The 27,256-nt window shown below is 31.8% G+C and overlaps 4 protein-coding genes and 1 long non-coding RNA gene across 7 annotated transcripts in view; 2 read left to right on the plus strand and 3 right to left on the minus strand.

The window, feature by feature from the left end:
- Positions 1-27,256, minus strand: part of LOC100114161 (methylmalonate-semialdehyde dehydrogenase [acylating], mitochondrial) — a 242,410-nt gene that overhangs the window by 186,560 nt on the left and 28,594 nt on the right. The window lies entirely within an intron of this gene.
- Positions 1,051-5,345, minus strand: LOC116417321. Its single transcript, XM_031930015.2, has 2 exons — positions 1,219-5,345; positions 1,051-1,166 (listed from the first exon to the last, which is right to left on the minus strand). Exon 1 carries the CDS (start codon positions 2,941-2,943, stop codon positions 2,116-2,118), a length of 828 nt encoding a protein of 275 aa, XP_031785875.1. The 5' UTR covers positions 2,944-5,345; the 3' UTR covers positions 1,051-1,166; positions 1,219-2,115.
- LOC116738678 lies at positions 7,026-19,893 on the plus strand. Of its 2 annotated transcripts, none has more exons than XR_004345297.1 (7): positions 7,026-7,104; positions 18,545-18,658; positions 18,726-18,806; positions 18,890-19,062; positions 19,264-19,409; positions 19,490-19,609; positions 19,694-19,893. It is a non-coding gene; the product is annotated as an uncharacterized LOC116738678 (long non-coding RNA). The 2 variants fall into 2 exon arrangements; XR_004345296.1 differs by lacking the exon at positions 7,026-7,104 and adding an exon at positions 7,360-8,620.
- LOC116417301 lies at positions 8,777-11,942 on the minus strand. The gene is made up of 2 exons (XM_032602035.1): positions 11,737-11,942; positions 8,777-11,617 (listed from the first exon to the last, which is right to left on the minus strand). The coding sequence occupies exon 2, from the start codon at positions 10,682-10,684 to the stop codon at positions 9,956-9,958; it is 729 nt and encodes a 242-aa protein (XP_032457926.1). The 5' UTR covers positions 10,685-11,617; positions 11,737-11,942; the 3' UTR covers positions 8,777-9,955.
- LOC116738469 (small G protein signaling modulator 3-like) lies at positions 24,868-25,723 on the plus strand. The gene is made up of 3 exons (XM_032602040.1): positions 24,868-24,943; positions 25,317-25,547; positions 25,620-25,723. Exons 1-3 carry the CDS (start codon positions 24,868-24,870, stop codon positions 25,721-25,723), a joined length of 411 nt encoding a protein of 136 aa, XP_032457931.1.

Raw genomic sequence — 27,256 nt, forward strand, 5'->3', positions numbered from 1 at the left:
ATTAAATTCTTGCATAAAATCAAAAGTTTAAACCAACATTAAATTATAAACTGTTTTAGTACTCGCATAAAGATCCGATCTTATCCTAAAACAAAAATAGCAATTAGATTTTAAATCAATAAGCTAACAAAAAAGTAATTAATAAAAATGAATTTTCAATCCTATAGATATAGATATACGTACAATGCATGTAAGGGGAACGAGTCTTTATCTATTTAACTTAACCAATTTAGGCTAATCACATAAAGTAAAATGAGAAATTAGTTAAACATAACGTTGTTGAAACTATTAACTAAATAAAATTAAGAAGGAAAAACATTTGAATAAAATATGACAATAAACTTTTGCTAGAAACGGATTTGACGATTGATGAGTTGCATGTTTTGATGTAATGCGGTATATTAATTATACAAGTATGATTAAATTGATAAAATATAGAAAGTCTTGAACAATAATTAATTTGTTTATGTATAAAATACTGTCAAATTAATAAAAAATGCACATAAATATCTGCATATGACTATATATGATGTGATTTTTACTATAGTTAATTATTATGAGATGAGAAAAAATATTTGGTTTTACATAAAAACAATACATGAGAAATAATAAAAATGAAAAATAGAACTAATAGGATGCGAACTTATTAATTGTCTTTGGCTCAAATCGAGTTGTGCCACCATTTTTAAGGAAAAAACGTTAGTACCATCGTAAAGAACGGGAAAAAGTACACAAAAAAAGTCTACTTAAAAAGTTGCACCTCAAAAACAAGGGGGTCAAAATATCGATTGAAAACTTTAATAATTTTTTTAGATCCGATATTTGAGGTTATGTAATCCCAAAAAAATTGCAGTTATTCATGACATAAAAATACACCAATGTGAATTTTTAAAAAAATTTTTATCCTATAGGGACTTCAGAAAAAAATAAAATCAAAAAAACACGTTTATCGACGTTACTGCGCATGCGCACTAGGCAGAGAGCTAAAAATTTGGCTATGGGAGTTTTTTTTTATCCCCCATCGAATGGTATATAACATATATACATTTTCCAAGGGGGCCATTTCACCATAGTAACCCGGCTATAGCCTTTCCATTTATACATCAAGTGTATGGTTGGTTCTTCCTTGAATCGTACACGCTTCTCTTTGCTGGAATCAGACGTTTCTAAATTGAATTTTACGTGAAATATGTGCGTATGTGTATAATTCGAACTTACCCATTTTGTAATATTTTATAGTGCCCCCAGGCAAGCGTAACAGTAGTATTATCTTGAAGAAATCTTTTATCATCGTAAGGACTGAGAGAAATCTTCCTCTGTCTAATGGTCTCCACCTTGTGAAGTTTGGATCTTATAGCGTACTGCTCTCGACTCTGAATACGTGAATTTCGTAGACAGTCCAAATAGTCATTAAATTCAATGGTTTTCTTTACAACTGAAGCTTTGATACCCTTGATTTTTTTCATACTATCTTGATTATTAACACGTGTACTGTACATTTTACTTCTCAATCCAACAAATTCAGTAAGAATCTGACCATCTCATTCATCTTTCATAAGTCCCACGACCTTTTTATTAACACATGGCATATTAAATACATTGTCTGTCGGATAATCTGATGTATCGAATTTATGAATATTCTTCTTCATATCTTCATAAAAATCATCACATTTAACAGCATATATAAAACTATCAGTATCTGTGTATAATAATTTACAATTATCTTTGTACATTTGCCGTATATAATTATAATGAAAATCATACATCAGTGTCTTGGAGAGATCTAAAACTACAAGCCCAACATAGATTGGCTTATTCATAAGTATATCAGTCTTATTTAACTGTATTGCAACTAGATTCTCATTAAATATGGAACTACTGTGAAAGTTTGGCTTCGAAATTTGAGCTTCGACACCATATCTTCCATCGTATTTACTCATTAGTTTGACTGTAACTCGTTTTCTAATATTTTCCATGGTCTTGCCAAATACAGCATTAGTTTGAAAAAGTTTTTTTCAAATTCATTTTTTGCTACTGCCCTCATGCTAGTGTTCAAATCAATATATGTATGATTTGAGCCAGGGAGACTGCTTAAATTTTAGAATTTCATGTATTTTAACGAGTCGAAGACCGTTTGAAAGAGCTTGTTGCAGAGCAATAATGAATAACGTAATTTCTTTTAGGTTGAAGTGTAGCTAAAAGTTTTTCCTGCTTAGATCCCGGAGGTTTTGCATGTTCTGGACAGAATGGTAAATCATTATGATCATCGTGTATTTCAGGAGGATAATCTAAATCTACTTCTAAAATATAACCATGAGAAGCGTCTGATGCGATGGAAAACAATTCAAAACTTTCACAATTTTCAAGCCACTGAAATTCATCATACGGAAGACACTGTGAAAGCCCAAATCCGTATAAATTATTTGCATCTAAATAAATCAAGTATTCATTTGCTTTATCTTTATCATACTTTTCAAGCATGTACTTATGATTAGCTGCTGCATACCGATTAGAGCACTGACTCAAACCACCTCGAATTCCTCGTTCTATAAAAAGTACCATGTCAATGTCTGTTAGAAGTTTTAATTGTACACCTGTATGTTTGAGCATAGCGTCCCAGGAAAAGCCTGGAGTAGTGTAATAATGAGCAGGATCTAGATTATAAACATTCATGCTCTGATCTCGAAAATTTTCGAAAACGTCTGCTAACAGCAAAACATCAGTCTTCATATAAAGATCTGAGTACTCGCCAAGTGTTTGTATATTAAATGTACTCCATACATTTTGTGCATGCTCATAATCTCGATCAGATATCGATGAGTCATTGAGAATGCTGAAAAAATCCTCTTTTTCAGGCAACTTACACTCTTCTAGTTTTTCCCATGAGCTTATATACTCATAGGGTAAAACACCTTTTCTTGTTAGCAAGTTTATTTGTGTCATACTCAGATCACTAAATTCTTTATTAACAATTGAATAGTCTTGAAGATATGATGCTAATTTTTCAAGTGATGTAGGCACAAATCTAAATGAATCTAAAAATCTTAATTTTGCTGTTTTCTATATGCTTCGTAAATGAAATATATTTTTCTTTTGTCAGAAGTAGTAAATCAATCTGTCCTGGAAAATGGTTTGATACATCAGTAATAATAAAGTGTGCATCATAACCACTTAAATTATGAAACACAACTGGAACTATTTTTGAATCTTGATAGTTTAGATTGCAGGTAGCATGTGCAGGTCCTCGATATTTTCCAGTGAGATGACAGTGATCACGCACCTTTGCATCATCATTCAACAATTTTTTACAAATATGACACGTTTTTGAATCTTAATAACCTATTAATTCAGTCTGAGATAGAACTGGCATAGGTAAAGGGTTCGCATATAAATCACTTATTTGTTTTTCTATGTTTCTTAACTGTTCAGCAAACCATTTTGACGCTTCAGGTCCTCTATAAAAGGCATATTTTGATAGTGAATCGTTGTAACTACATTTCAGATAGTAACCTATACTATAAATTTCATGACTTTGTATTGGTTGCGTGTTTGTTTTTTCATCTTGACTTATTGGTTTTAACTAACATTCACAGTCTGCATAGATTATGAAAGGTAACTTTTCATTGTAGCGATGATTTTTAAACATTATCAAACTATTTTCTTCATTAGGCAGTCTAATTCTACATTTATTTAATATTTTGCAATGCTCTTCATGCTTTATTAAGTCATCTTCTTTATAAAAAAAATTTAAACATCTATCGCAAACATAGAGTTTCTTTTTTCTATTTGTCAAATTATTACTGATTAAACGTGACAGACTTTTAATGTATACATAATGTGATTGAGATAAAAACTCATCACTTTCATCAACATCACCACCATCTAAATTATCATTTGTGAGTAAAAGAAGATTGATATGATTACTCTTTTTACATGATGTTAAATAGAGAGGTGTAATATCTTTGTTATCTAGACCAAACACATTTATTGATATTGCATTATTTTGCTTTTCAAATCTTGGGATACTTTTCAATGATACTGGCAACTCAATACCTTTCATATTTAAAATGTTTTCATACTGAATATAACTATTCAATCTATTAGAATGATTTCCATGTTTTACTGGATATAATGCAGATAAAATTGCCCATATAAAGCATTTGTTATCATAATTTTTAACAGTTATGCATGCTTACCTTTTCTCTACGAATGCTGGTAATGGTATATAAGAGCTACCGGCACGCATTGGATTAAATTTATTTATATTTATCTGTATGTTTTCAATAGAATGTAGAGTCCAACCAGAATCACGTTCTTGAAATTCTTCAATATCTGTGAGTAGAGGTTCAATAACATTAGACTTGAACCATTTGTTTAACAATGTTGTAGATAAAATTTCATGATTTTTCGTGTTGAAATATTTAGTCTCAACGCACTCTCCTTCTTTTTCTTCGGCATATTCATTATTCTCTACACATGTTTTTGTAAATGTATATGATAAAACAGTGTTAATTTTAAAAGCTTTATCATTTGAGTGCATCATACTTTTTATTCTTCGTGAAAATAATATTGCAGAGTCTCGTAGGAAATTAATTATATCAATGTATATCAAATTTGCTATAACAGCAGTCCTCATGCGGTTTTCAAAGGCGTTATCCATATTAATCCAACGCACGCGATCAGTGACAGTATTTTGTTTATTTACTTGTACTCCAGCACCGCTTTTTCTTCTAGTCATAATTTCAAGTCTTGCTCTCATACATTCTATTTTTCCGATTGTACATATAATGCTTTGTCGTTCTTGAACGGTAAGCTTTTTATTACTCAAAACTTTACGAAATGTCTTTAATGTTAAAAGAAATTGATGGTTCCATCGTGTTACAGTGGATAAATCAACTGTACTTGTAGCAGAAAATAATAATCTTTCGACCTCTTCCAAGAGCTTAACTTGCTGTAGGCATTCATTTATAATATCCTCCATTTTCACAGTTGATATCTATTAATAAAATAAACAAAATATTGTTTAATTTATATATTTTAATGCGGATATTTGTGATTGATATTGTAAAGTAAATAAGATAAAAGTAGATAAAAAAGATCTATTCTTAACCAGCAGATACGACTAAACGAGTGTTGGATGGTAAAACAGAGGTCTAATGCCCAATGTGGGAGTAGTGTGCGTGTGCCTACTACTTGACCACTGTGGCTGCGTCCACAATTGAGCGTATACGTTAGGGTTTACGTAGAACATAACGTTTTGGGCAGTACTGCCAATCCACTGTAGCAGACTGCAGTTGAAACGAAGGAACACACCTGCTCAAAATTTAACCTATAAAAATGTTTAAATTTGAATTGTATGGTAAAAAATTTGTGAAATTCTTTTTTCAAATAAAATTATAAAATTTTGTAAGAAAATGTAGTATAACAAATTAGTTTCTGAATAAAAAAAAGGTCTACCACTGTCTCAAAAAAGGAAAGGAGAATAAAAAATAACGCACATTACCAAATGAAAAATTTATTATTATAATTAGTTAAATAGCATAGGAAATGATTGTATGATTATGTTCTTCATTGTATAAGTAAGCGATTAATAGCTTCAAACTGAAAGACGGATCATACGTATTTTATTTCAAAATAACTTGAATACGTATTTTATTTTAAAATAACTAATTTTGTCCAGCATATAGTTTATAATTAATTGAACATAGTTTTGACATTAAATTTGGTTTACAATATATTGCTTCAATCTTCAGAAAGCCATTCTGAATTAATGTCTTGCAAATAAGTATCGATGGGCAGTTTTGTTTAATTGTTCTCTATGACTCTTTACTATTCGATATTCTTGATGCTAAAAACTTTGGGCTAAGTTGTATAAAATATGCTCTTATCTAAAATAATAAACACAAATATTTTATTTACTGACTTAAAAAACTACTGCTGCTATAATAAAAATTATCTACCTAAATGTATAGCCTAATAAATGGTCTGCATAAGGTAAAAAATAAAGAGTTTTTGCTGGTAACTCGCATGCAGCACAAAGTGCAGTTGCTCGCTCTGTAGCTACCATATCTTCAGTACCAGGAGGTGGAGGGGCTTCCTTTTGTATCAATACTACAGCTATTTTTGTATTTCTCCCTTCTAAGGCAGCTCTGAGAAAAAAAATATTATTGATTTTTTATCATCAAGAATATCGAATAGTAAAGAGTCATAGAGAACAATTAAACAAAACTGCCCATCGATACTTATTTGCAAGACATCAATTCAAAATGGCTTTTCTGAAGATTGAAGCAATATATTGTAAACCAAATTTAATGTCAAAACTATGTTCAATTAATTATAAACTATATGCTGGACAAAATTTTAGCATGAGCAAAATTTCAAGTTATTTTAAAATAAAATACGTATGATTCGTCTTTCAGTTTGAAGCTATTAATCGCTTACTTATACAATGAAGAACATAATCATACAATCATTTCCTAGGCTATTTAACTAATTATAATAATAAATTTTTCATTTGGTAATGTGCGTTATTTTTTATTCTCCTTTCCTTTTTTGAGACAGTGGTAGACCTTTTTTTTAATCAGAAACTAATTTGTTATACTACATTTTCTTACAAAATTTTATAATTTTATTTGAAAAAAGAATTTTACAATTTATTACCATACAATTCAAATTTAAACGTTTTTATAGGTTAAATTTTGAGCAGGTGTGTTCCTTCGTTTCAAATGCAGTCTGCTACAGTGGATTGGCAGTACTGCCCAAAACGTTATGTTCTACGTAAACCCCTTGTAAACCCTAACGTATACGCTCAATTGTGGACGCAGCCTGTCAGATGTGTGAGCAAAGCGCGAGAGAAAAAGCTACTGCGCACGTGTGTGTATGCAGTAGAGAGAGAGAGAGAGAGAGAGAGAGAGAGAGAGAGAGAGATAGAGAGAGAGAGAGAGAGAAAGAGAGAGAGAGAGAGAGAGAGAGAAAGAGAGAGAGAGAGAGAGAGAGAGAGAGATAGCTTCTGTGTCACTAGCGTAAGAGAGAACCGATTGGACCAAGTGGTAAAACAGAGGTCTACTGGATACCTGCGGATGCGACTGCATGAATGTGACTAACGTAAAAGAAATTCGAATGATCTTTTTGTAAGAGTGGTCGTTGATAATGGTATGTGTGTGCGTGTGTGCGCGAGTGTTTCTGTGTGTGTATGTGTGATTTTGTGTGCAAGAAAAAGTGGAAGAGGATGAGGATTAATAAATTAAATAATACAAATGTTATTAAAACTTTGTTTTATTTTGATATAAAAAAATCTGATTTTATACTTATAATTACAATACTAAATAAATTCAACAAAAAATACAACTTATTACAAATCTGATCGTATTTTTGAATTGTTACTCGTTTTTTCTTTATTTTGGTTTAAGGCATGAGGAACATTTGAGGCTAATTTTTGAATTTCTCTTAAAATTTTTTTATGATTACCTTCATCTTTTTTAGTTTTTTTACAATTTTTTGGTTTACTTTCAGCTGATTTCCGTTTCTTTCCTTTCTGCTGCTTCTTAGGTTGCTGTGTGATTGATAATTGCAAGAATAATTCTAAATGTTTGTTCATTTTTATAAGTTCACTCAATATATTATTATTTTGCTGCTGTAGTCTTTTTGCCGACTCTTCTATCTTTTCAATTAATTTTTCAATAGCTGATGAACTAATTATCGACCAGGATTGCGTGAATTTTTCATGACTAAGATCACCTTTATACTCTTCTTGCGTCTCTGTTAAATTAATTAAATCAATTTGTTGTTGTTGTAGTTGTAGTTGTTGCTGCTGCTGTTGTGGTTGTTGTTGTTGTTGCTATGCACCCTGCAGAGCATCTGTGTAGGGTCAAGCTGTATCGGTTGCAGCTCTCGCTCGCTGTAGAGAGTCAGTGTAGAGAAAACACAAGCCTGCAGGCGCCTGCGTGGGGACTATGGGGAACGTATTTAAAAGTACGGGGGAGAGGGTAGCTGAGAAAACGAGAAAAAAAGTAGAGAATCGGCGTGCTTTGCTCGAAAATTCGTCTCCAGACGTTCGGTTGCAGCTCTCGCTGTAGAGAGTCAGTGTACCGAAAACATAAGCCTACAGGCGTCTGCGTGGGGACTATGGGAAACGTATTTAAAAGTACGGGGGAGAGGGTAGTGGAAAATCCGAAGATCTAGCTGTTTCGACTGCACTGCGCAGGCTGTAGAGAATCGATACAATACGCTAGAGTGGGGACTGTGGGGAACGCATTTAAAAGTATGAGAGAGAGGGTAGAAGAAAAATCCCAGGATCTAGCTGTATCTGCTGTACCGCGCGCGATATACAAAATCGGTGCGCTTTGAACGAAAATACTGCTTGTAGAGGCCTGAGTGGGGACTATGGGAGATGCATATAAACGTATGAGAGAGGGGGTAGCTGATGTCGTTCAAAGAAACATGAAAAGAGACGTTGCACGTCGCAAGCGTGAATGAATCGAGCTTGAGAAGCTTTTTTTAGTGGAAGGGGTACACATTTCTAGTATATTTAAGCAGTCCTCTGCTCCATGTTTGTATACATTTCCGAGTGTAATCAAGCAGTATACTGTTCTCTACAATAGTTGAGTAAGCTGTAGAATTTGTAAGTATATTTTAAATATTTTATTTATAAATTTATTCTTAATGAGTAGGATTTTTATATAACATCTTACATTGAAAGTATTATCCAATTTATAAATCACAATTTAATTACTATTAGATTTATATAAGTTTATTATGTACTCTAACGGTTCTCTAATGCTATTTCTAACGAATATTTGAAAAAAAAAAATATATATATATATATAGGCGATCACTTTTAGCTTAAGACTATGTCAATTTATAAATCACAATTTAATTACTATTAGATTCATATAAGTTTACAATGTACTCCAACTGTTCTAACGCTATTTACAACGCTATTTATATACGATAACTTTTAGCTTAAGACTATGTCAAGGAGTGCGGTAGCGCCCCGATAGCAAGTATAAGTTGTATTCATTGTACCGTTGAGAGCGCCCAGATGGCAAGTATAAGTTTTATATACTGTGCTGTCGGGAGCGCACTGCGACCTCATATATACATTTATTTTGTATTATTATTATTATTTGCTAAATTCTATAATTTATACTAACTTTAAGGATTTTTGATATGATAGATATAATTACAAAAAATGGATTTACATAGAAACATTAACAACAATAGATTGATGGATGAGTGTTTATTAGGGTGGACCTTAATTTTATTTTTTTTTTCACTCGGGCCGGGCAAATATAGCTTCTATATACCTCAATAACCATGCGCATGTAGGTTTTGAACCCATAGCATCGATTTTCACATGCCTCAAAGCACCCGAAGTTTCTTATGGGATTTACATGTTAAAAAAGGGTCAAAACGTTTATCGTTCTGAAAACCTGTGAAAATTTTGGAATTTTAACTTTGGAAGTATATTTTCCCATGTATTTTGAGCCGCTGAATCGAATGGGGCTATTAGTTTTCACCGTAATAGTGAAATAAAAAAGTTATAAGCCAAAATCGTTGAAAAACTCGAAAAATCGCATAAAAACGTGTAAAAATGGACTGTTAACGTTTATAATCAGTGATAAGTAGGAAAGTTTTTTTCAAAAACATACATTTTTATGTATTTTGAGCTCATTAAACGAATGGTGCAATTGGCTTTTGCCGATTCAATCGAGAAAAGAAGTTAAAATCATCAAAAAACTCGAAAATCACGGTAAAAAGGCCAAAAAGCTGATTTGTAATATTTTCTACTAATTTATACTTTGAATTATTGAATCACATAAACTTATTAGTTTAAAAAAATAAAAGAAAATTTATAAGCTGAGATAAAGAAAAACGATCTGTCGAAGCGAGATTCTGAAGGTAAAAATTAAAAAACAGTACAAAAAAGTTCTCATCGTATATTCAAACAAAATATTCATTCATATGGCCGCATCAACGTTTCCTTCTTGCTATCTGAAAACAAGCTTCGATAATCTTTTATTACAGGTAATAGGTATTGCAATTGCTTTTCATCTTTAGTCAAAAGATTGTTGAATTCAGTTATCAATTTTACTTCTCGTTCGGCTGTATCATTCACGACTCTGAGGTTTTTAACAACTTCCAAACCATTAGTGTAGTTTCTATCTTTGGCCCATTTTGATGGATTTTTTTCTAAAAAAGTTGTGTCAATTTTTAAGCGTCTAAAAGTTTCATAAGTGTCTTTGCAAATAAAATCACTAATACTTGAATTCACTATTTTATCCAAATTTTTTTCATTGACTAAAATTTGTTTTCCATAAACAAACGCACTAGAATTTGACTGTAGAGCTTCGCACATTTTTAACTTTTCTTCATTTGAAATAGTAAAGTCAAAAAATGCTAGTGCTGTTAGTTGCGGAGTCAAATACCACAAGTGATTCATACATTTTCTAACAGCACAGTCAGATATACTTTCATCAATTCTTCTATATTCGTACAAACATTTTAAAAACTTTAAATCTTGATTTGGTGCTTGAGCAGCAAATGGAGTACAAAACCAGGCCTGAACGTAGACTCTTACTATAAAAATGCAAACGTCTCTACATTTTACTTCAACATCTTTTTTATCTAGCAAATATTGTTTCCGAAAGATGAATATTTTCAAACAATATATAGCTTTTGCCATACACCTAGCATGGTGAATAGCTCCAGGTAGATAAAAAATTATACCACTAGGTAATTTTCCGCCTAGAAAAATGATGACTAGTTCCAAAAATTCTTTGAAATCACTTCTGTTTAAATCCTTTTTTAAATACTTGAACAAAAGTCTAAAATTTCTTCTTTTACATCTTGCAGAGATTCAATTACAAAAGTATCACTAATACCCAGTTCAAATTTTGTTTGATCTACAGATTTCCAAAAATCTCCAAAATTTTTAAACAATTGTACCTCCGGACAGTTGTCTTACCAAATTTTATTTCAAAAGTACTTCTTAGAACAAGCTCGTAAATATGATGCCGGTAGCTAAAATAGAGAAGATCTTTATCGATTAATCTTTCTAATAACACACAAGCTCCATTTATTCGACCAGTATTGCTAGCTGTTGAATCACAACAAAGAGCTTCAATATTTTCTAATAAAGACCAGTCATTTAAAGTATCGAATACTGCTTGAGCTTGATTTATTCCACTACTAGAAGAGATATGTGGAACACCCAAGAGATGCTCCATTCCATTACTTGTAATAATAATCGCTAGTCTATCAGTAGTTTCTCTTCGTAAATATCCTGGAAGCAACTTTCCATCCCAGTGGATGGTGCTCGGTAAACCAGAAAAAAGTGGTGGAGCAAGTTTTTTAATTGCATCATATCGTTCTTTGCGAAAATTTTGACGAGCTCTGTGAATATATGATGTGTAATACTAAATTGCGCGTATCAATGCTGAATGCTTCCGCAGCGGCCATCAACAAATGCATTACGTCTCTTTTACTAATTTTACATTTATCTAATACTGTAGCCAATTTCGCAGTCATAATTGGTTCAGTAGCTCGCCTTTTCAGAGGAGGTGTACTTTCAAATAATGGAGATCAGACTCTGTTTCAAGCAATTCATGTAAATCTTCTGTAAATAAAATTAAAGAAGAGATTAAATTAAAAATTAATAAAATAAAATTATGCTATAAATACATTTTTTCTCTATTAGTAAAAACTGATATCAACTGACTATTCAAAAATGCAAACCTTTTGTCACCATACTACGAGAATCATCCTTTTGCATTTTTAATGAAGCATCGACTACCTTGTCCTGGTCGATGGTAACCGAAATTTCATTCTTTACAATATTGCGACTTTCGTCCACTTCTTGTGGTCTTTCAAATATATCAGCGAGTCCCAAAAGCATGAAGTTTGACAAAAAGTTGGGGTTGCGCTGATATTGAATAATACATTGTTTCTCATATCTCTGGATCTATGATAGGTAGAGATTTGAGACTTTGCATACAGACTTATTTTACTTTAATATAATGAGAAAAACACAGTTGGATTAAATTTAACAATTTTTGACATTTATTTATCTAAAAACTTAACATTCTGATATTGGTCGAAATTGCCGCTAAGGTAGGTTTTTTCGTCAAGTGAATTTTTATTTATACGTTTAATTAATGCAAATAGTTCTTAAAAGAACTGATTCTTATTGAATAACTTATTATAAATTAGTGCAAAAACGACCTACTACGACTTAATTATTGCAATTGCAATGCAGTTTTGCTGCATATGCTATTAAAATGCTTCATTTATGAAGAAGTGGTTTTTGTAATAAAATATTTAATAACATTTAGTTATTTTAAGAACTATTTGCATTAATTAAACGTATAAATAAAAATTCACTTGACGAAAAAACCTACCTTAGCGGCAATTTCGACCAATATCAGAATGTCAAGTTTTTTAATAAATAAATGTCAAAAATTGTTAAATTTAATCCAACTGTGTTTTTCTCATTATATTAAAGTAAAATAAGCCTGTATGCAAAGTCTCAAATCTCTGCCTATCATAGATCCAGAGATATGAGAAAAAATGTAATATTCAATATCAGCGCAACCCCAACTTTTTGTCAAACTTCATGCTTTTAGGACTTGCTGATATATTTCAAGGACTTGAAGTACTATAACTTCTTTTTTATTGTTAATTAAGTTAAATTACACTTACCTGTAAAGTTTTAAGTCTATATCTTAGAAAGAATAAAAGATATCACTTAAAATGCAAAATTTCAGCTCTCCGTAGAACTCACTTTTGAACAAAGCTTAACTATATGTAGATCATCAGTTCTTTCTGCAGCATCGACTATAACCACCATTTCTATTTTCCATGTTCAGCCGTGTCATAATTAAGTATTCAAAAACAAAATATAATTACCTCTCTGATCAAGTAAAAACTGTTTATCAGATTCGTCTTCCATCTTCTTCAAAGCATCTGCGCAAGCAATGTCAAATAATTTGTTTATGCTTTCTTTATATGTTTGTTCATTTTTTATTTGAGTGTCTGATCTACGTGAAGCATTTCTTTGTATTTTTCTCCATCTTTCATATTCAGCCTCCAGTTTAATGACACATTTTTTATCTTCTTGCGTAGGAATTCGATGCTTTCTTCCAAATAATGATACACTCTTCAATGTTTAACTTCGCACTTTCACGTACAGACTTTGAAACTCTTCGTAGGTTATAGAATAAAGCAGCTAGTACTTGTTTTATCGTTGGTAGATTATTAGTTGCAACTATTTGATTAGTACAATATCCAATGTGATTGACTCTTTCGCGTAAATTATAAGCCATTGTTGAAAAACTAAATAAAATTGTTCATGCGGAGCAATATATTTCGAAATTAAAAAGTACCTGTTGAAATAAATTGAGCCGTGGTTAAATAGGAAAATAAGTTTAATATAAATATTCTTATGTTTACATGAGCTATATGCTCGCCGTGCAGTGCTTATTGCTCTGAGTCCGATGATAGAGAGAACGTACAGTGTTTATTGTTTATCGTTGTATAATATAATATGTATACATTCAACACTACCATTTTGTATTCACGTTACTTCGTGTCAGCTGATCCCTTCGCTGATCCAAAAATGCTTTAGGCCGCGGTCCCATCGATGGAACGAAAATCCGGAATAAGAATTCTGGAACGACAACAGCCACTCACAGCCATTCCGGTTTATACTTCCGGTTTTTGAATATAATACAAAAGAATTTTTCAGATATGTATAACTATACTTTTTATGTATAAAAAAATTGACCTCGTATTAGTAACATTGTAAAAAACACATTTTTTGGTCACTTTACCGTGATTTTCGACCTTTTTGACGATTTTGGCTTATATCTTTAGTTTCATTACAGAAATTATTCAAAATGAATGAGCGCATCACGCTAAAAATGTTTATGCAAAAGTAATTAATGTCATAAAATATGGATCAAATCTAAAAATGGTGAAATTCAAGATGGCGGATCCAATATGATAGCCGTATAGGCTCTTGCAATTGAAAATTGAAAATAACCGTTTGACTGTCTCCTAATTTGATACTCAGGGGTTTTTGGGTTCGATAATTACAATTCTGATATCCAAATTGCTAAATTCAAGATGGCGGGTCCAATATGGCATCCTTATAGTCCCTTGATATTCAAAATGGAGAATAAGCGTTCGGTTGGCTCAAGATTTGATACACAGGGGTTTTTATAGTTCATAATTACAATTCTGATGTCAAAATGTAAAATTTAAAATGGCGGACGGATATGGTGGATCCAACATGATGGCGTACAGGTCGTTGCCATACTAAATGAGCATATTGTATAGTCGCATATACAATAGTTGATAATAATAGTATAAATTTTTCTTAATTCTTGAATAAGTTTATATCTATCAGAACTATTAGGATACTACTTTTCCATTAACGTTTTCCTCCCTTTTCAAATGAAAATTGTTTTTCTGACTTGAGTTGCATAATTGGATCTTTTTTTGAATCTTCCATTGAAACATCTCTACAACAGTATTGTTTTATTGGAATCGCGGCTACGGAAATATTAGTGCTCGTGAGGTTTACAAATTGCCGAAATTTTGTCAGTCATATCCTTCTATTGTTTGCATTATTCGTTTTCAGAATAACTGAGACAATTTTCCATTCGTCGATGTCAACTGTGAGTGATCACCTGCCGACAATTCTTTTCAGGATAGTTGGTGAGTTCTTTCATTCGAGGTCATTTCATTTGTGATTGTCAATGTGCAGGCGGTATATTATTTTCTTTTTCACAAATCATAAGATTTGCATCTTCGTCATGTTTTCTAAAAAATCTCAACATACTGATAGGTGCTGTAATCCTTATGCGAATTTGGGTAATCCACATCACAAGGGGAAAGATCTGAGAATGGTTTCTGAGTATCTGAGAAGCAAGTTTCCTTATTTGTCTGATAGTGATCGAATATGTTGGAACTGCAGGCACGAAAAATACAGCTGTTCAAACAATAGTATTGAGATATCTCTCAGTAATGCGTGTGATACAGATTCTGTTCATTGTGATTCATTCGACCAAAGGAACGTTTCATTATCTGCAGCTGATGAACAGAATTTATCATCGCAAAGTAATACATCAGTAGTAGAAGTTACTGATAAAGATGTTCGATCCGAAAGAGAAATGCAATTGGAAGATATGTTGACTAAATTGAAGGAAAAATTTTCTTCATTACAAATAACGGACCCTTTAAGGAAACGTATTCTCACTATTGCACCAGAAGTATGGAGTGTCAATAAAATTGCAAAAGAATTCAATTGTAGTAGGCGACTAGCTAAACAATCAACGGAACTTAGAGTTTCAGGAGGTATATTGGCAAATACTACAGCAAAAGCTGGAAAGCCATTGCCTGATGAGACTGTACGAAAAGTCAATGATTTTTATATGAATGATATCAATAGTAGAGTTATGTCTGGCAAAAAAGATGTTGTTTCTGTTAAATCAGGAGAAGATCGTTGTTTAGAACAAAAACGTCTTCTTCTTTTAGATTTAAGAGAACTTCATAAATTGTACAAAGAAAGCGAACCTAAATTTCTTGTTAGTTTCAGTAAATTTGCACAATTGCGTCCGAAACAATGCGTTCTTGCAGGTTCTTCTGGCACTCATTCTGTCTGTGTGTGTACAATTCATCAGAATGTAAAGTTGATGCTCGATGCTATAAATATCAAGAAGCTTACGGAACATTCTGCGAAATTACTAAAAGATTATAAAGACTGCTTGAAGCAAATAACGTGTGAAAATTCTAAAACGAATTGTTTACTAGGTGAATGTAATCTATGTTCGAACACAGTAGACTTGTCTCGATTCTTACATCAATTATTAGATAGTAAAGGCATCGATAAAATCCAATACAGTACCTGGGTTACAACTGACAGGTCAACTCTACAAACTCAACTCTTTTCATCGCACAATTTCGTTGAAGAGTTATGCGATAGATTAACAACTCTAAAGCCTCATTCTTTTATTTCTAAGCAACTATCACAGTTTTTCGAAGAAAAGAAAAATAATGTATGCATCGGTGAGATACTAGCTGTCTTCGACTTTTCTGAAAACTATAAATTTATTGTTCAAGATGCATCTCAGGCATTTCATTTTAATAATAAACAATGCACCCTTTTTCCTGTAGTATGCTACTATAAAGAAAACCAAGAATTGAAGCATAAGAGTATCATATTTTTATCAGATAGTTTACAGCATGATACAGCAGCTGTATATACTGTGCAGATGAAGTTAATTCCTCATTTAAAAAAAGAACTCAGTGCAAAGAAAATCATTTACTTTAGCGATGGTGCAAAACAGCACTTTAAGAACAAATTTCAAATGATTAATTTGATACATCACGAGAGAGACTTTAGAATTAAGGCTGAGTGGCATATGCATGCAACTGCGCACGGTAAAGGCGCTTCAGACGGTATTGGAGCAACATTCAAAAGAGAAGCTTCGAGACAGAGTCTTTTGCGTAAATCAACTGAGCCTATTTTATCACCGCTTCAGCTCTTTCAATGGGGTAATCAATCCATGAAAAATATGATATTATTCTTTTATAGTAAACAAGAGCACACAAAATCTCAGAGATTTTTAAACGCAAGGTTCAAAAAAGCTCCTGCAGTACCTCAAATATCAAAACATCATTGTTTTATCGTGGAAAAAGGAAAGATTCTGTTATCAAAGAGATACTCTAATGCTTCAGATGGATTAAATCTTATTTATAAAACATGAAACTTTACGAATGAGGGATGAACGCATCAGCTCATAATATTTCTCCAATATAAAAATCCGCGATGTTCCAATTTTCACACTGCTTCACGGACTTTAAGCGAACTCGCATCAGTAAGACCCATATAACCTCGATATTGCTATCTCGAATGAAATAACTCTAACACCGAATTTATGACTTAAAAAAAACGTCCTTGATAAGTGATTTCAAGACGTTTTCAGAATCGTTATGGAAATTACATTACTATTACTGACCATGAGTGCATACACCATGCCCCTTTTAATTTGCAAGGGCCTAATTTTGTAATATTGACATTAAAATAGAAATTGCCGAACTCACAAACCCCTCAGCATCAATTTTTGAGCCAGTCAAACGATTGTTCACCATTTTGTATTGCAAGGGCCTATGCGGCCGCCATATTGGATCCACCATATCCGTCCGCCATTTTAAATTTTACATTTTGACATCAGAATTGTAATTCTGAACTCCAAAAACTCCTAAGTATCAAATTTAGAGCCAGTCAAAAGGTTATCTTCTATTTTCAATTGCAAGAGCCTATACGGCTGACATATTGGATCCGCCATCTTGAATTTCATCATTTTTAGACTTGATCCATATTTTATGTCATTAATTACTTTTGCATAAACATTTTTAGCCTGATGCGCTCATTCATTTTGAATAATTTCTGTAATGAAGCTAAAGTCCTACATCAAGCCGTTGAATTAAGCCGCCATATCGTGTCAGCCATTTTGAAAATCGAAAAACGCCACTCGGCTCCAAAAACTAGACGAAAAAACACAAATTTTGAATCCTCGATTGACTCTTAAAAGTTTAAACAATTCTGGAGAGCAAGGGGTGTCCGGTTGACAAATAATGCCTCATATATATATATATATATATATATAGGCACGGTATTTCACATTTATTCTTAAGGGTTAACATGTTTAGATGCCAATATCACTATTGTATTTCTTCAAGAATTTTCATGTATTTATTTTAAAAATGTTTTAATACATATATTTTAGTTATAAGAATATATACTCATGTAATAAATAACAATTTTGAAATGTGTTTTAGTTATAAGAGCTTTTATATAGGTTTTAGCTATAATACAATATGTATAGTCATATAAAAAATAAGGATTTTTATAAATGAAGCATTAAATATATCATGAATACTGGAATTATATTTGTACTATCACCAAATCCTAAAATCCTATTCCTTCATCAGTAGCATCAAAAACTGATGAAGTCTTTGTATATGCCCTGCCTAAATATTATTAGAAGTTTCATAAGCCCTCAGGATGGCTAGATGCTCATTGCTCAGAGACTCAGCCAGCGTCTAGATGTCAGCTCCTGAACAAATCAGCCATATTGAAATTTCAACCAATCATGTTCAAACATTTATCAATAAAATAGGTTGGGACGGTAACGGAGGCGCCATCGTCGGCAACACTAGTTTATCTGAACCTTTAATCCTACAAATCCTATTCCAAATTATCCATCGCATCCCAGGTCGATAAAGTAAATTACCGATGCTCACTCTGAGCTATGGAGGGGGGGTCGGTAACGTCGACAACACTGGTTTATGGGGGGCGCCACCGCTGTCAGCACGGTCGACATGCAATGCTCTGTCGGTAAAACAGGGATCTACTAATATGAGTTAGCCATGCGTCGGTATTTGGTGGCCCAGAACCCGCTTGGCCCAGTAGCCGCGCAGCCCCTACTACTGATTTACATGCTTTTTCAAATTTTAATAAATTTTAATATTTTTTCAGCTGGTAATAAATCATATATCCAACTTGAAGGTCTTCCGCGTATACTATCCAATAAAAATGTTAGTTACGTTCCAAATGTAAGAGCAGGGTCCTCAGCAACAAAAGAAAACAAAGGTTTTTTTTTAAATTATAAATATTTGTTTAGAAATTAAATTTCAATTAATAATCTATACTTATTCAGACAATAAAACAGAACGTGAACCCCTGTCCAAGGAGGAGTTACTACGATTTCCGGAGGACGAACGTTTCTTATACCTTAATGGTATGTTAATGACTATTACTTTAATGGTCCATTTAACGATCGATCATTATATTTACATTTTTTATAATATATTACTGTTGTAGGTATCGCCAACAAAGTGTTAGTGAATCAACAAAAAATCCTGAAAAGTAGTTCATCTGGTCAGCCTTCAAAATCCTTCGCCACTGTTTTGGCAGTCAGAAGTATTCTTCCGTTTGATGAATACCCGAGACTGAAGAAATGATGTATCAAAGAAGATGAGTTTTATGACAGAATGGTAAGTATTGTCATTATCTCTCTCGAAGAGCTATTTTCATATTAAAATTGTTTTCTTCTGTTATATCCTTTCTAAGTTGAAAGCTCTAAATTTGAAGCAGAATTAAATTAATTAATGTTTGTTTTAATCAATGATTTTGCATGTGTATACGTACGTAAAAGTAACGATTATTTATCTATTTTACAAACTTTACTTGAGTAGAAAAGGTGGCAAAGACGGCCATGAGAATTTGCGTGGCATGTTAAGCGAGGCGTTAACGAATAAATTGGCTCAGCAATTTAATTTTGCCGGACGTAGAGGGAAATATTCATTCCAAGATTTAGACAAAATTTATCAGATGGCTTCTGGTGTGTATATTCGTTACTGAAATATACGCTATTAAGTAATGTGTATAGTTTAACAGAAAATTATTTTCTATTTTTTTCAGATATAGCAGTCGAATCGGATCCTAAATACACCTATAAGGATGCAAAAACAACAATCGAAGCTTACTTAAAGCAATCTACGAAAAGGATAAAAGTTCCTTGGCAAAGCTCAACAAAGAAAGGTAATAATAAGTGTAAAACAAATTTGTTGAATGTAATTATATTTGAAACAAAAGTACATGTAATATTGTTTTAACTCTTTGCAGGGAACACCAAGAAAAGGCAAAACCGTAGCAACTATAACTTGGAATCAAGCACGCAGTATGCAGTGGAGCACCTGAGACCCTCGGCCCGTATTTCGCTCACTAATGTTCTAACTTTTCATTCACATTCTCGCCAATTTTCAAATATCGATTCCTTGTATCTTCTCTATAACTTGAATTGAATAAATTTTCATTAAATTTTATTGCCCATTTCATTTATGTGTGAAATCACATTTATTTTTTTAAAAATTTTATAAAGTTTCAGAAACGTTTGCGAACGATTCATAGGAAACGTTTCTATTACGTAACTGAAACGTTGCAGCGACAGTTTTTTTAAACTTGCGCTAATTATTAACGTATTCGAGTAGGTTTCTACAACGAAGTAGTATGTTTTCTAAAAGTTCCGAAAACATTATCCTGAAAGTTTCTGGCATAGTTTCTGGAAAACGTTTTTTGAGAAACGTTCTTGCAACCAATCAGAAACCAAACTTCATCGACTTTCCCCGACTGGCGCTTGAAATAAGAAACGTGTCTACCTTGCAGGAGAAACGTTTTCATGATTACGTTTTTACAACGTTGTACAAACGTAGCTGCAACAGCATCGAAACGATTCTACAACGTTGCTAAAAAAAAGCGGACATTTGCAGGTTTTCGAAACGTTTCTGGAACGTTTCGTAACTTTCAGGGAAACGTTTTTAAGTTTCTAACGAAACCTTTCAGAAACGTTTCTCCAACAGACCTTGCTATGTGGGTCTGTTCATATTCCCAAGATTTTAGAAAAATAAAAAGTCCGATCGAAATTTACTTCGGCAGAACGAATCAAGAGATGATTATATATTCAGAACATTTATTTTGAATTTCGAAAAAATAAGCAAGGATCTATTATTTGAATGGACACATTATATTTGAGTAAAAAGGTAAATAAAGTTAAAAAATTATTTATAACATAAATAATTTAAATATCACAAGAAATTTATAATATTTAGAGATGGAGGGAAATATTGAAACACAAGTTTCATGCCCGAAATGTAATAAATCTTTTTTAAATAATAAATTCTTGACGATTCATCTTAGTTCAGATCATAAAAATACATTTTCAATTTTCAATGTTTGTGGCATGATAATAAAAAACTCAAAACATTATAAAAGACATGTTTTGGAACGTCATGAAAAACATAATAACCAACATAAATGTAAAGATTGTGGTGAAGTTTTTAAAAGACTAGATAATTTGAATCGACATTTATTATCACATCAACAAAAGCTCAAGATATGTAAATTATGTGGAAAAATGTTTTATCGAAGTGATATTTTAAAGAAACATTTAAAAAACAACATGTACGATATTTCTTCCTCTTTAATATTATTCTTCTCTTAATATAGTCATATTCTAGCCATATAATAGAGTTCAATAAATAGTAATACTGTAACATACCGTTTGAACAATCTACGTAATAATTTAATTGTTTTTGCTCAATAGATAAACAAACTTTATGTGTACGTGTATGTGTGCTGTGGTCAAAATAAAATGAATATTCATCTATATTATATATGTGTTAGGTTAATAATAATATACATTATTTGCAGAATTAAGATGCCTAAGGTAACTAAAAGTGATGAAACATCTTCAAAAAAAATAAAAACAATTCCTTTTTCTACAACTGAATACTTAAAAACAAAAATTAAGATTGGTGATAAGTCTGCGTAAGTACCTATTATTTATTGTATTGTACAGTGATATTATAACATTTAATTTATATTAATGATTTATTGTTTTAATTTAGCTCAGTTGTTGGTTACGTAAACAAATTGTTAATAAATAAACTTTTTTTAATAAAATCAAAAACGAAGAATTCAAAATGTTTAAGTTTATACTTAATAATAATGATGGAATAAAAATTCAGTGTAATGTTTACGATGATAACATTAATCAATTTATATCACAAATTAAACTTGATGAGGTAAAGGAAATTTATGCGTACTACAAAATATAATGTTAAACATAAATATACAATTATATTAATTTTTAATAATTTTTTAGAAAATATTATTAGATACTGTAATAGTGTCAAAAGCAAAATGCTATACAAAAGAAAATTTAAATAACCACAAACAATAAAATTTGAAGACATACCAACAAAAAGAGGATTGATAAGAATGTTACATGTATATATATTATTTAAAATATTATAAATTTTAATCTCAAGTAAGATATAAACTACATTATATTTAATTATTTTGCAGAAATTCAAGGTTATTTACGTAACACTTTCGTTCAAAGAAATAAAAATAATGATGAAGAATATTTTGGATTAGTAACAGATGAGCAGTATAAATTGGAAGTTCAAATCTTGAAAAAAGAGAGCGAAAAATTGATTAGTATCGAAAAGGGAACTAAATTAGAATTAGTTGGAGATCTTCAAGAATATGATAACGAAAAAATTTCATGCTTTAATATAATAACTAACAGAAATAAACAATATAACTTAATTTTCTTTCTAAATCTTTTGTGTAACAGGAAAAAGCTATCTTTTAATGATCAAAGATGATACTCAAGTAAAAATTCTAAGTGAAGAAAAAATGGTGCATCAGGACTTAATTTTTGGTTCAGAAATATTTTTTAATCAGGTAAATTTCTAAATAAATATATGCTAAATATATTAAGAATATGATAAAACATATTTTTATTAAATATAGTATAACGGGGTGAGATGAGTAAAAAGAAAAAGTCAAAGAGCAAACCATGGTTTGACGAAGAGTGCGAACTCTGGTTTGAAAGGCGCAAAAAGGCTAAATTAGATAGCTTACAAAATAGAAGTGATAGGACCGTAGAAGAGTATTCTAACGTAAGGAAACAGACGAGCGCGATCTACAGAAATAAGAAGCGGGAGTATCAAAAGAATCTTATTAGGAGAATAGAAACTAACAGTAAGGAAAATAACCCCCGCGAAATATACAGAGGGATTAACGCCATCAGAAAGGGTTTTAGGAGTAGAGCGCAATTGATGAAGGACGAAAACGGGGACCTCGTAACAAATGACAACGAATTACTGTCGCTGTGGAAAAATTATTTCGATAAATTATTAAACGTGCACGAAAATAGCGAAGAATTAGGGGACGAAATTCACACTGCTGAACCCCACGTGGAGGAACCGAGTTACCAAGAAGTAGAGGCCGCGATTAAAAAACTAAAAAACAACAAAGCCGCGGGAAATGACTCTATACCAGCTGAGTTACTCAAATATGGGGGCGTCGAGCTCACTTTCAAAATCTATAAACTAGTATGTGCCATCTGGAAAAATGAAACAATACCCGAAAATTGGAAGGAATCTATCATTATACCGATTTTTAAAAAGGGGGACAAGACAAACTGCAATAACTATAGGGGTATTTCACTTTTAGCAACGTGCTACAAAGTTCTGTCAAACGTAATACAAGCTAGACTCACTCCATTCGCGGAAGATATAGTAGGAGATTATCAGTGCGGATTTCGGCGCAACAGATCGACGAGCGATCAAATGAGCCAATCATATTGACGCATTCTTGGCTTCACTTCATCCGGTCATGACTTTTTTTATATAGGGAACAGTAAATTATTATTCAATTTTTTCAGAAAGCTGGCATTTAGTACAAAATTTGCTAACCGCTGTTGCAAAATCTTGGATAATCAATCAATGTTGAGCTTTGTGTAGAATATTTTATAAACTAATTGCATATGCTATGGATGCAAAGATTTATAAATTATAGTATTTTTTTGATTTTATAAGATATACAGTAATCTAACTCAATAAATGACTTAAGTGATTTATACGGCAGCTAATGTTTCTACAATGCTCATAACTTCAACAACAATCGCTTAAATATTTTTAGATGTTAATTGCATATGTTGCATATATGATACAACATTGAGGTTCGTATAAAATTATCAAGAGGGTACTTAGGCCTTAGCAAAAATTATGATTTACTCAAATTATATTTATAATTTCTTTAAAATTGTTACAGAATCTACATCTTATATGTATCAAATGGCTTTTCTACTTTTTAGTAAAACTTTTATAAGTTATGAAATTTATCGGAATTTTTAGAAGTAAATTATTTAAAAATTTTTTTTTTACTATCAACGTTATTTAACTGAGAATATTACGTCCATCATTCATGTATGTATGTTATATAAATACAATTTATGTATTAAAAAAAACTAAATACTATCATCATTTTTGTATTAATTAGTAAAGATTTATAGTTACGTTAAGTAAATCGTATAAAATTCTTTTTTTAAAAAAAATATTAATGACTAATATTGATATTTCATTATTTTATTTTATGTAAATATTCTTAATTAACTTAAATTAAGTGTTATTAATAAACACTCACTTTAGTAAAAAGTATTTGTTGTTATAATCATTATATAAATAGAATCGGGTGAAAGATATTGATTGATAATAACGTGATTAAAATAATAATAATAAATTTACACTATATAATATGTAAATCTCGATTGAATAAAATGGAAATCAATAAATTGTCGTCTAAAGTGTGCGGTAATGAAGGTTATGTTTGGAAGGAAGATCACAATGTAAACATTAACTGATAATATATAAATTTTAGTTCAAATCATTTAATTAACTTATATTAGTTATACATAAATTTGGTCTATTTAGTATATAAAAAACTTTCAAATAAACAAATTTTTTTAATTGAAAACTTTATCTAGATATGTATGTAACATATTTTTGACTTTTTTTATTTAAATGAATTTATGTGTTTAGGAGAAAATTGCTCTATTAGATCATGAACATGACATTGGTGGCAATCAAATTAACCCCATTGTACCGTCAATCTGCATGTATGTGGCCTCAAGATATTATAGCAAATGTTAATCAATCAAGCAATGATTCAGATTCTCAAGATTTTCAGAACATACCTTTTGTTGAAGACACTCAACAAAAGTAAGTTTTGTTTGTTAGTATTAAAATCAATTGTTATAAATGCACAGAAATTTTGTTACCTGAAATTGTATTTTTTTTGTAGATTGCAGTGGTTGCATTTCTAAAGTTCAGTGACAATCAAAAAAAATCTGAACTTTCATGGCAACATGTGGATAATTATTTACCTTATTTTGACAAACTACGTGAAATGGTCTACAAAGGTATACCACGTTCTCTCAGACCACAAATATGGATGAGAATATCAGGAGCACTCAAAAAAAAGTATTATCAAAAAAGACGTACAAAGATATTGTTAAAGCTTCAAGTACTAATGTATTAACAACAAGCGAGCAAATAGAAAATGATTTATTAAAAACAATGACAGCTAATGCTTGCTTTTCAGTAAGTTGAACAATATAAGAATTCTTAAACTAAGACGAGTTAAGCAAGGTCTTGCCTCATTGTTCATCATTGAATTTTTTCGTAGGTATTGTCAAGAAACTTTAACAATAGCCGCTTTATTATTATTGTTATTAGAAGAAGAAGATACTTTTTGGATGATGGCTACAATTGTTAATGATTTACTTCCAGCTTCTTATTATTCTTCTACACGTATAGGTATTCTTAAAAAATTTATTTTTGAAAAAATTATTTTTAGTTTAGTACGTATATAATTGATACTTATATTTTCTAATCAGGAAGTCAAGCAGATCAAAAAGTTTTACGAACACTCATTACAAACTTTCTTCCTGATATTGACCAAATATTTGATCAACATAACATTGAGCTTAGCCAGATATCTCTCAATTGGTTTTTGACATTATTTGCATCTGGTATTCATATGAAAATTTTAAGGCTTTGGGATCTACTTCTTTTTGATGGATCTATTGTGCTATTTCAAGTAACTTTAGGAATATTAAAGATAAAAGGTAAATTTATTGATTTTTATAGCACTAAATATTTTTTACAAATAAAACTAACTTATTAATTTATCATTATAGAAACAAAGTTAAAGGCTTCGAAAAATCAAGTACAAATATTAAATGTTTTATCAAATATTTCTAGGGACATACTTGATGTAGATAAGTTCTTAGAAATTCTTTAAAACAATCAGTTATTGATACATTATAAAGTACATACAGATACCAAACAAAAGGATTTCGTTTGTGAAATTTGTAAAAAACATTTTCACTAAAAGGAAATTTAAACAAACACATAATGGAGTTAAAGATTATTATTGTTCTTTGTGCTTATAAGCCTTTTACGACTAAATCACAACTCCAAATACATATGAATATTCAAACAAAAAATATTCAATTTATATGTGATATATGTGATAAACTATTTAATAGAAAAAGTCATTTAGAATCTCACTTAACTATGTACATTCTAGTACAAGAAATGTTCAATGTGATATTTGTAAAAAGTTATTCAAACAAAAAGAATACTTAAAGATACATGTACGCATACATTCTGTTGAGGTTTATCCTCGTATTTTTGCTATGTTGCGTGTATACGTGTGTATGTGCGTCGAGAGAGTCACCGCGGTAACAATACCTTCTATGTGTGTAAACACAGTTCTGAGAATTCGTTTCAATTCGCGAGCGCGTCGAGTCGAACGTTATTAGAAGCGAAAATCATCGCGTCCAGTTGGCACCGAGCCTGCTTAGCGACAACAGTTATTCGTAGCTCCTCGTAGTAGTGGTTCTGGTGATTGCTGTGAGACACGGGCTGCTAATAGGTTTCCGGAAGGAGTGTGTGCTGACATCAATAAATTATTTTCTTTTACTTAAAGCGTTGTACCACTTTATTAAAACACCAAAAGGTTATGGGCCCAGGTATGCAACAGTGATCCAAGAAACAATTATTGAAGTCAAGAAAAGACGCATTGCGTGAACTGTGAAATTTATTGTAAAGAAAATTTGCACACTCCTTGCGAAGATGTCCAGTGATATTCCGACTAACCATCTGGTGAAGTTCGACGGCAGCAACTACCAGGTTTGGAAGTTCCAAATGCGGGCGGTGCTACAGGCTCATGGATTGCTCGAAATAGTATCAGGCGCCTCAGAAAAGCCCGAGGATGCGACGAGCACAGCAGGACAGAAGTGGATAAAGGACAATGCCAAGGCGATGTGCATCCTCTCGACAGCTATGGCACCTGAACAGTTGGAGAACTGCATTACGAGCGCTACAGCCAACGATATGTGGAAGAAGATGATTTTAATACATGAACACAAATCCGCCACGAACAAATCAACGATTCTGCAAAAATTCTATGCTTGTCGGATGGACGCGAGCGAGCCTGTTGTGCAGTTTGTTACGAGAATATGCAACATGGCAAGAATGCTGGATGATCTCGACGAAAAATTTTCTGACATCGGCATAATTGCCAAAATTCTTGGAAGCTTGCCGTCCAAATATAACAACTTGGTAACGGCATGGGACAGCGTGGATCCAGCAATACAAACGCTTGATAATCTCCAGGAAAGGCTTATCAAGGAGGAACGACGGCTCAGTGAGCAGAGTGAAGAAACCAACGCGCTGGCCGTTTCTAAAATTTTCCACGGACAACAACCAGAGAGAGCATCGACCAGCTATCAATCAAGAGTACCAGAGAGCCGGAGATCAGAAGCAGTGT

This window comes from Nasonia vitripennis (genome assembly GCF_009193385.2).
Source record: "Nasonia vitripennis strain AsymCx chromosome 4 unlocalized genomic scaffold, Nvit_psr_1.1 chr4_random0007, whole genome shotgun sequence".
NCBI classification, from domain to species: Eukaryota; Metazoa; Arthropoda; class Insecta; order Hymenoptera; family Pteromalidae; genus Nasonia; species Nasonia vitripennis.

What these genes read in the sequence shown, in the direction of transcription:
- LOC116738469 (XM_032602040.1), top strand. Translation starts at nt 24,868, where the DNA reads ATGGATGAGAATATCAGGAGCACTCAAAAAAAAGTATTATCAAAAAAG. An exon ending in AGATATTGTTAAAGCTTCAA is followed by an intron (nt 24,944 to 25,316) that starts GTACTAATGTAT and finishes TTTTCTAATCAG; the next exon opens with GAAGTCAAGCAGATCAAAAA. An exon ending in AGGAATATTAAAGATAAAAG is followed by an intron (nt 25,548 to 25,619) that starts GTAAATTTATTG and finishes TTATCATTATAG; the next exon opens with AAACAAAGTTAAAGGCTTCG.
- LOC116417321 (XM_031930015.2), bottom strand. Translation starts at nt 2,943, where the DNA reads ATGACACAAATAAACTTGCTAACAAGAAAAGGTGTTTTACCCTATGAG.
- LOC116417301 (XM_032602035.1), bottom strand. Translation starts at nt 10,684, where the DNA reads ATGGCAAAAGCTATATATTGTTTGAAAATATTCATCTTTCGGAAACAA.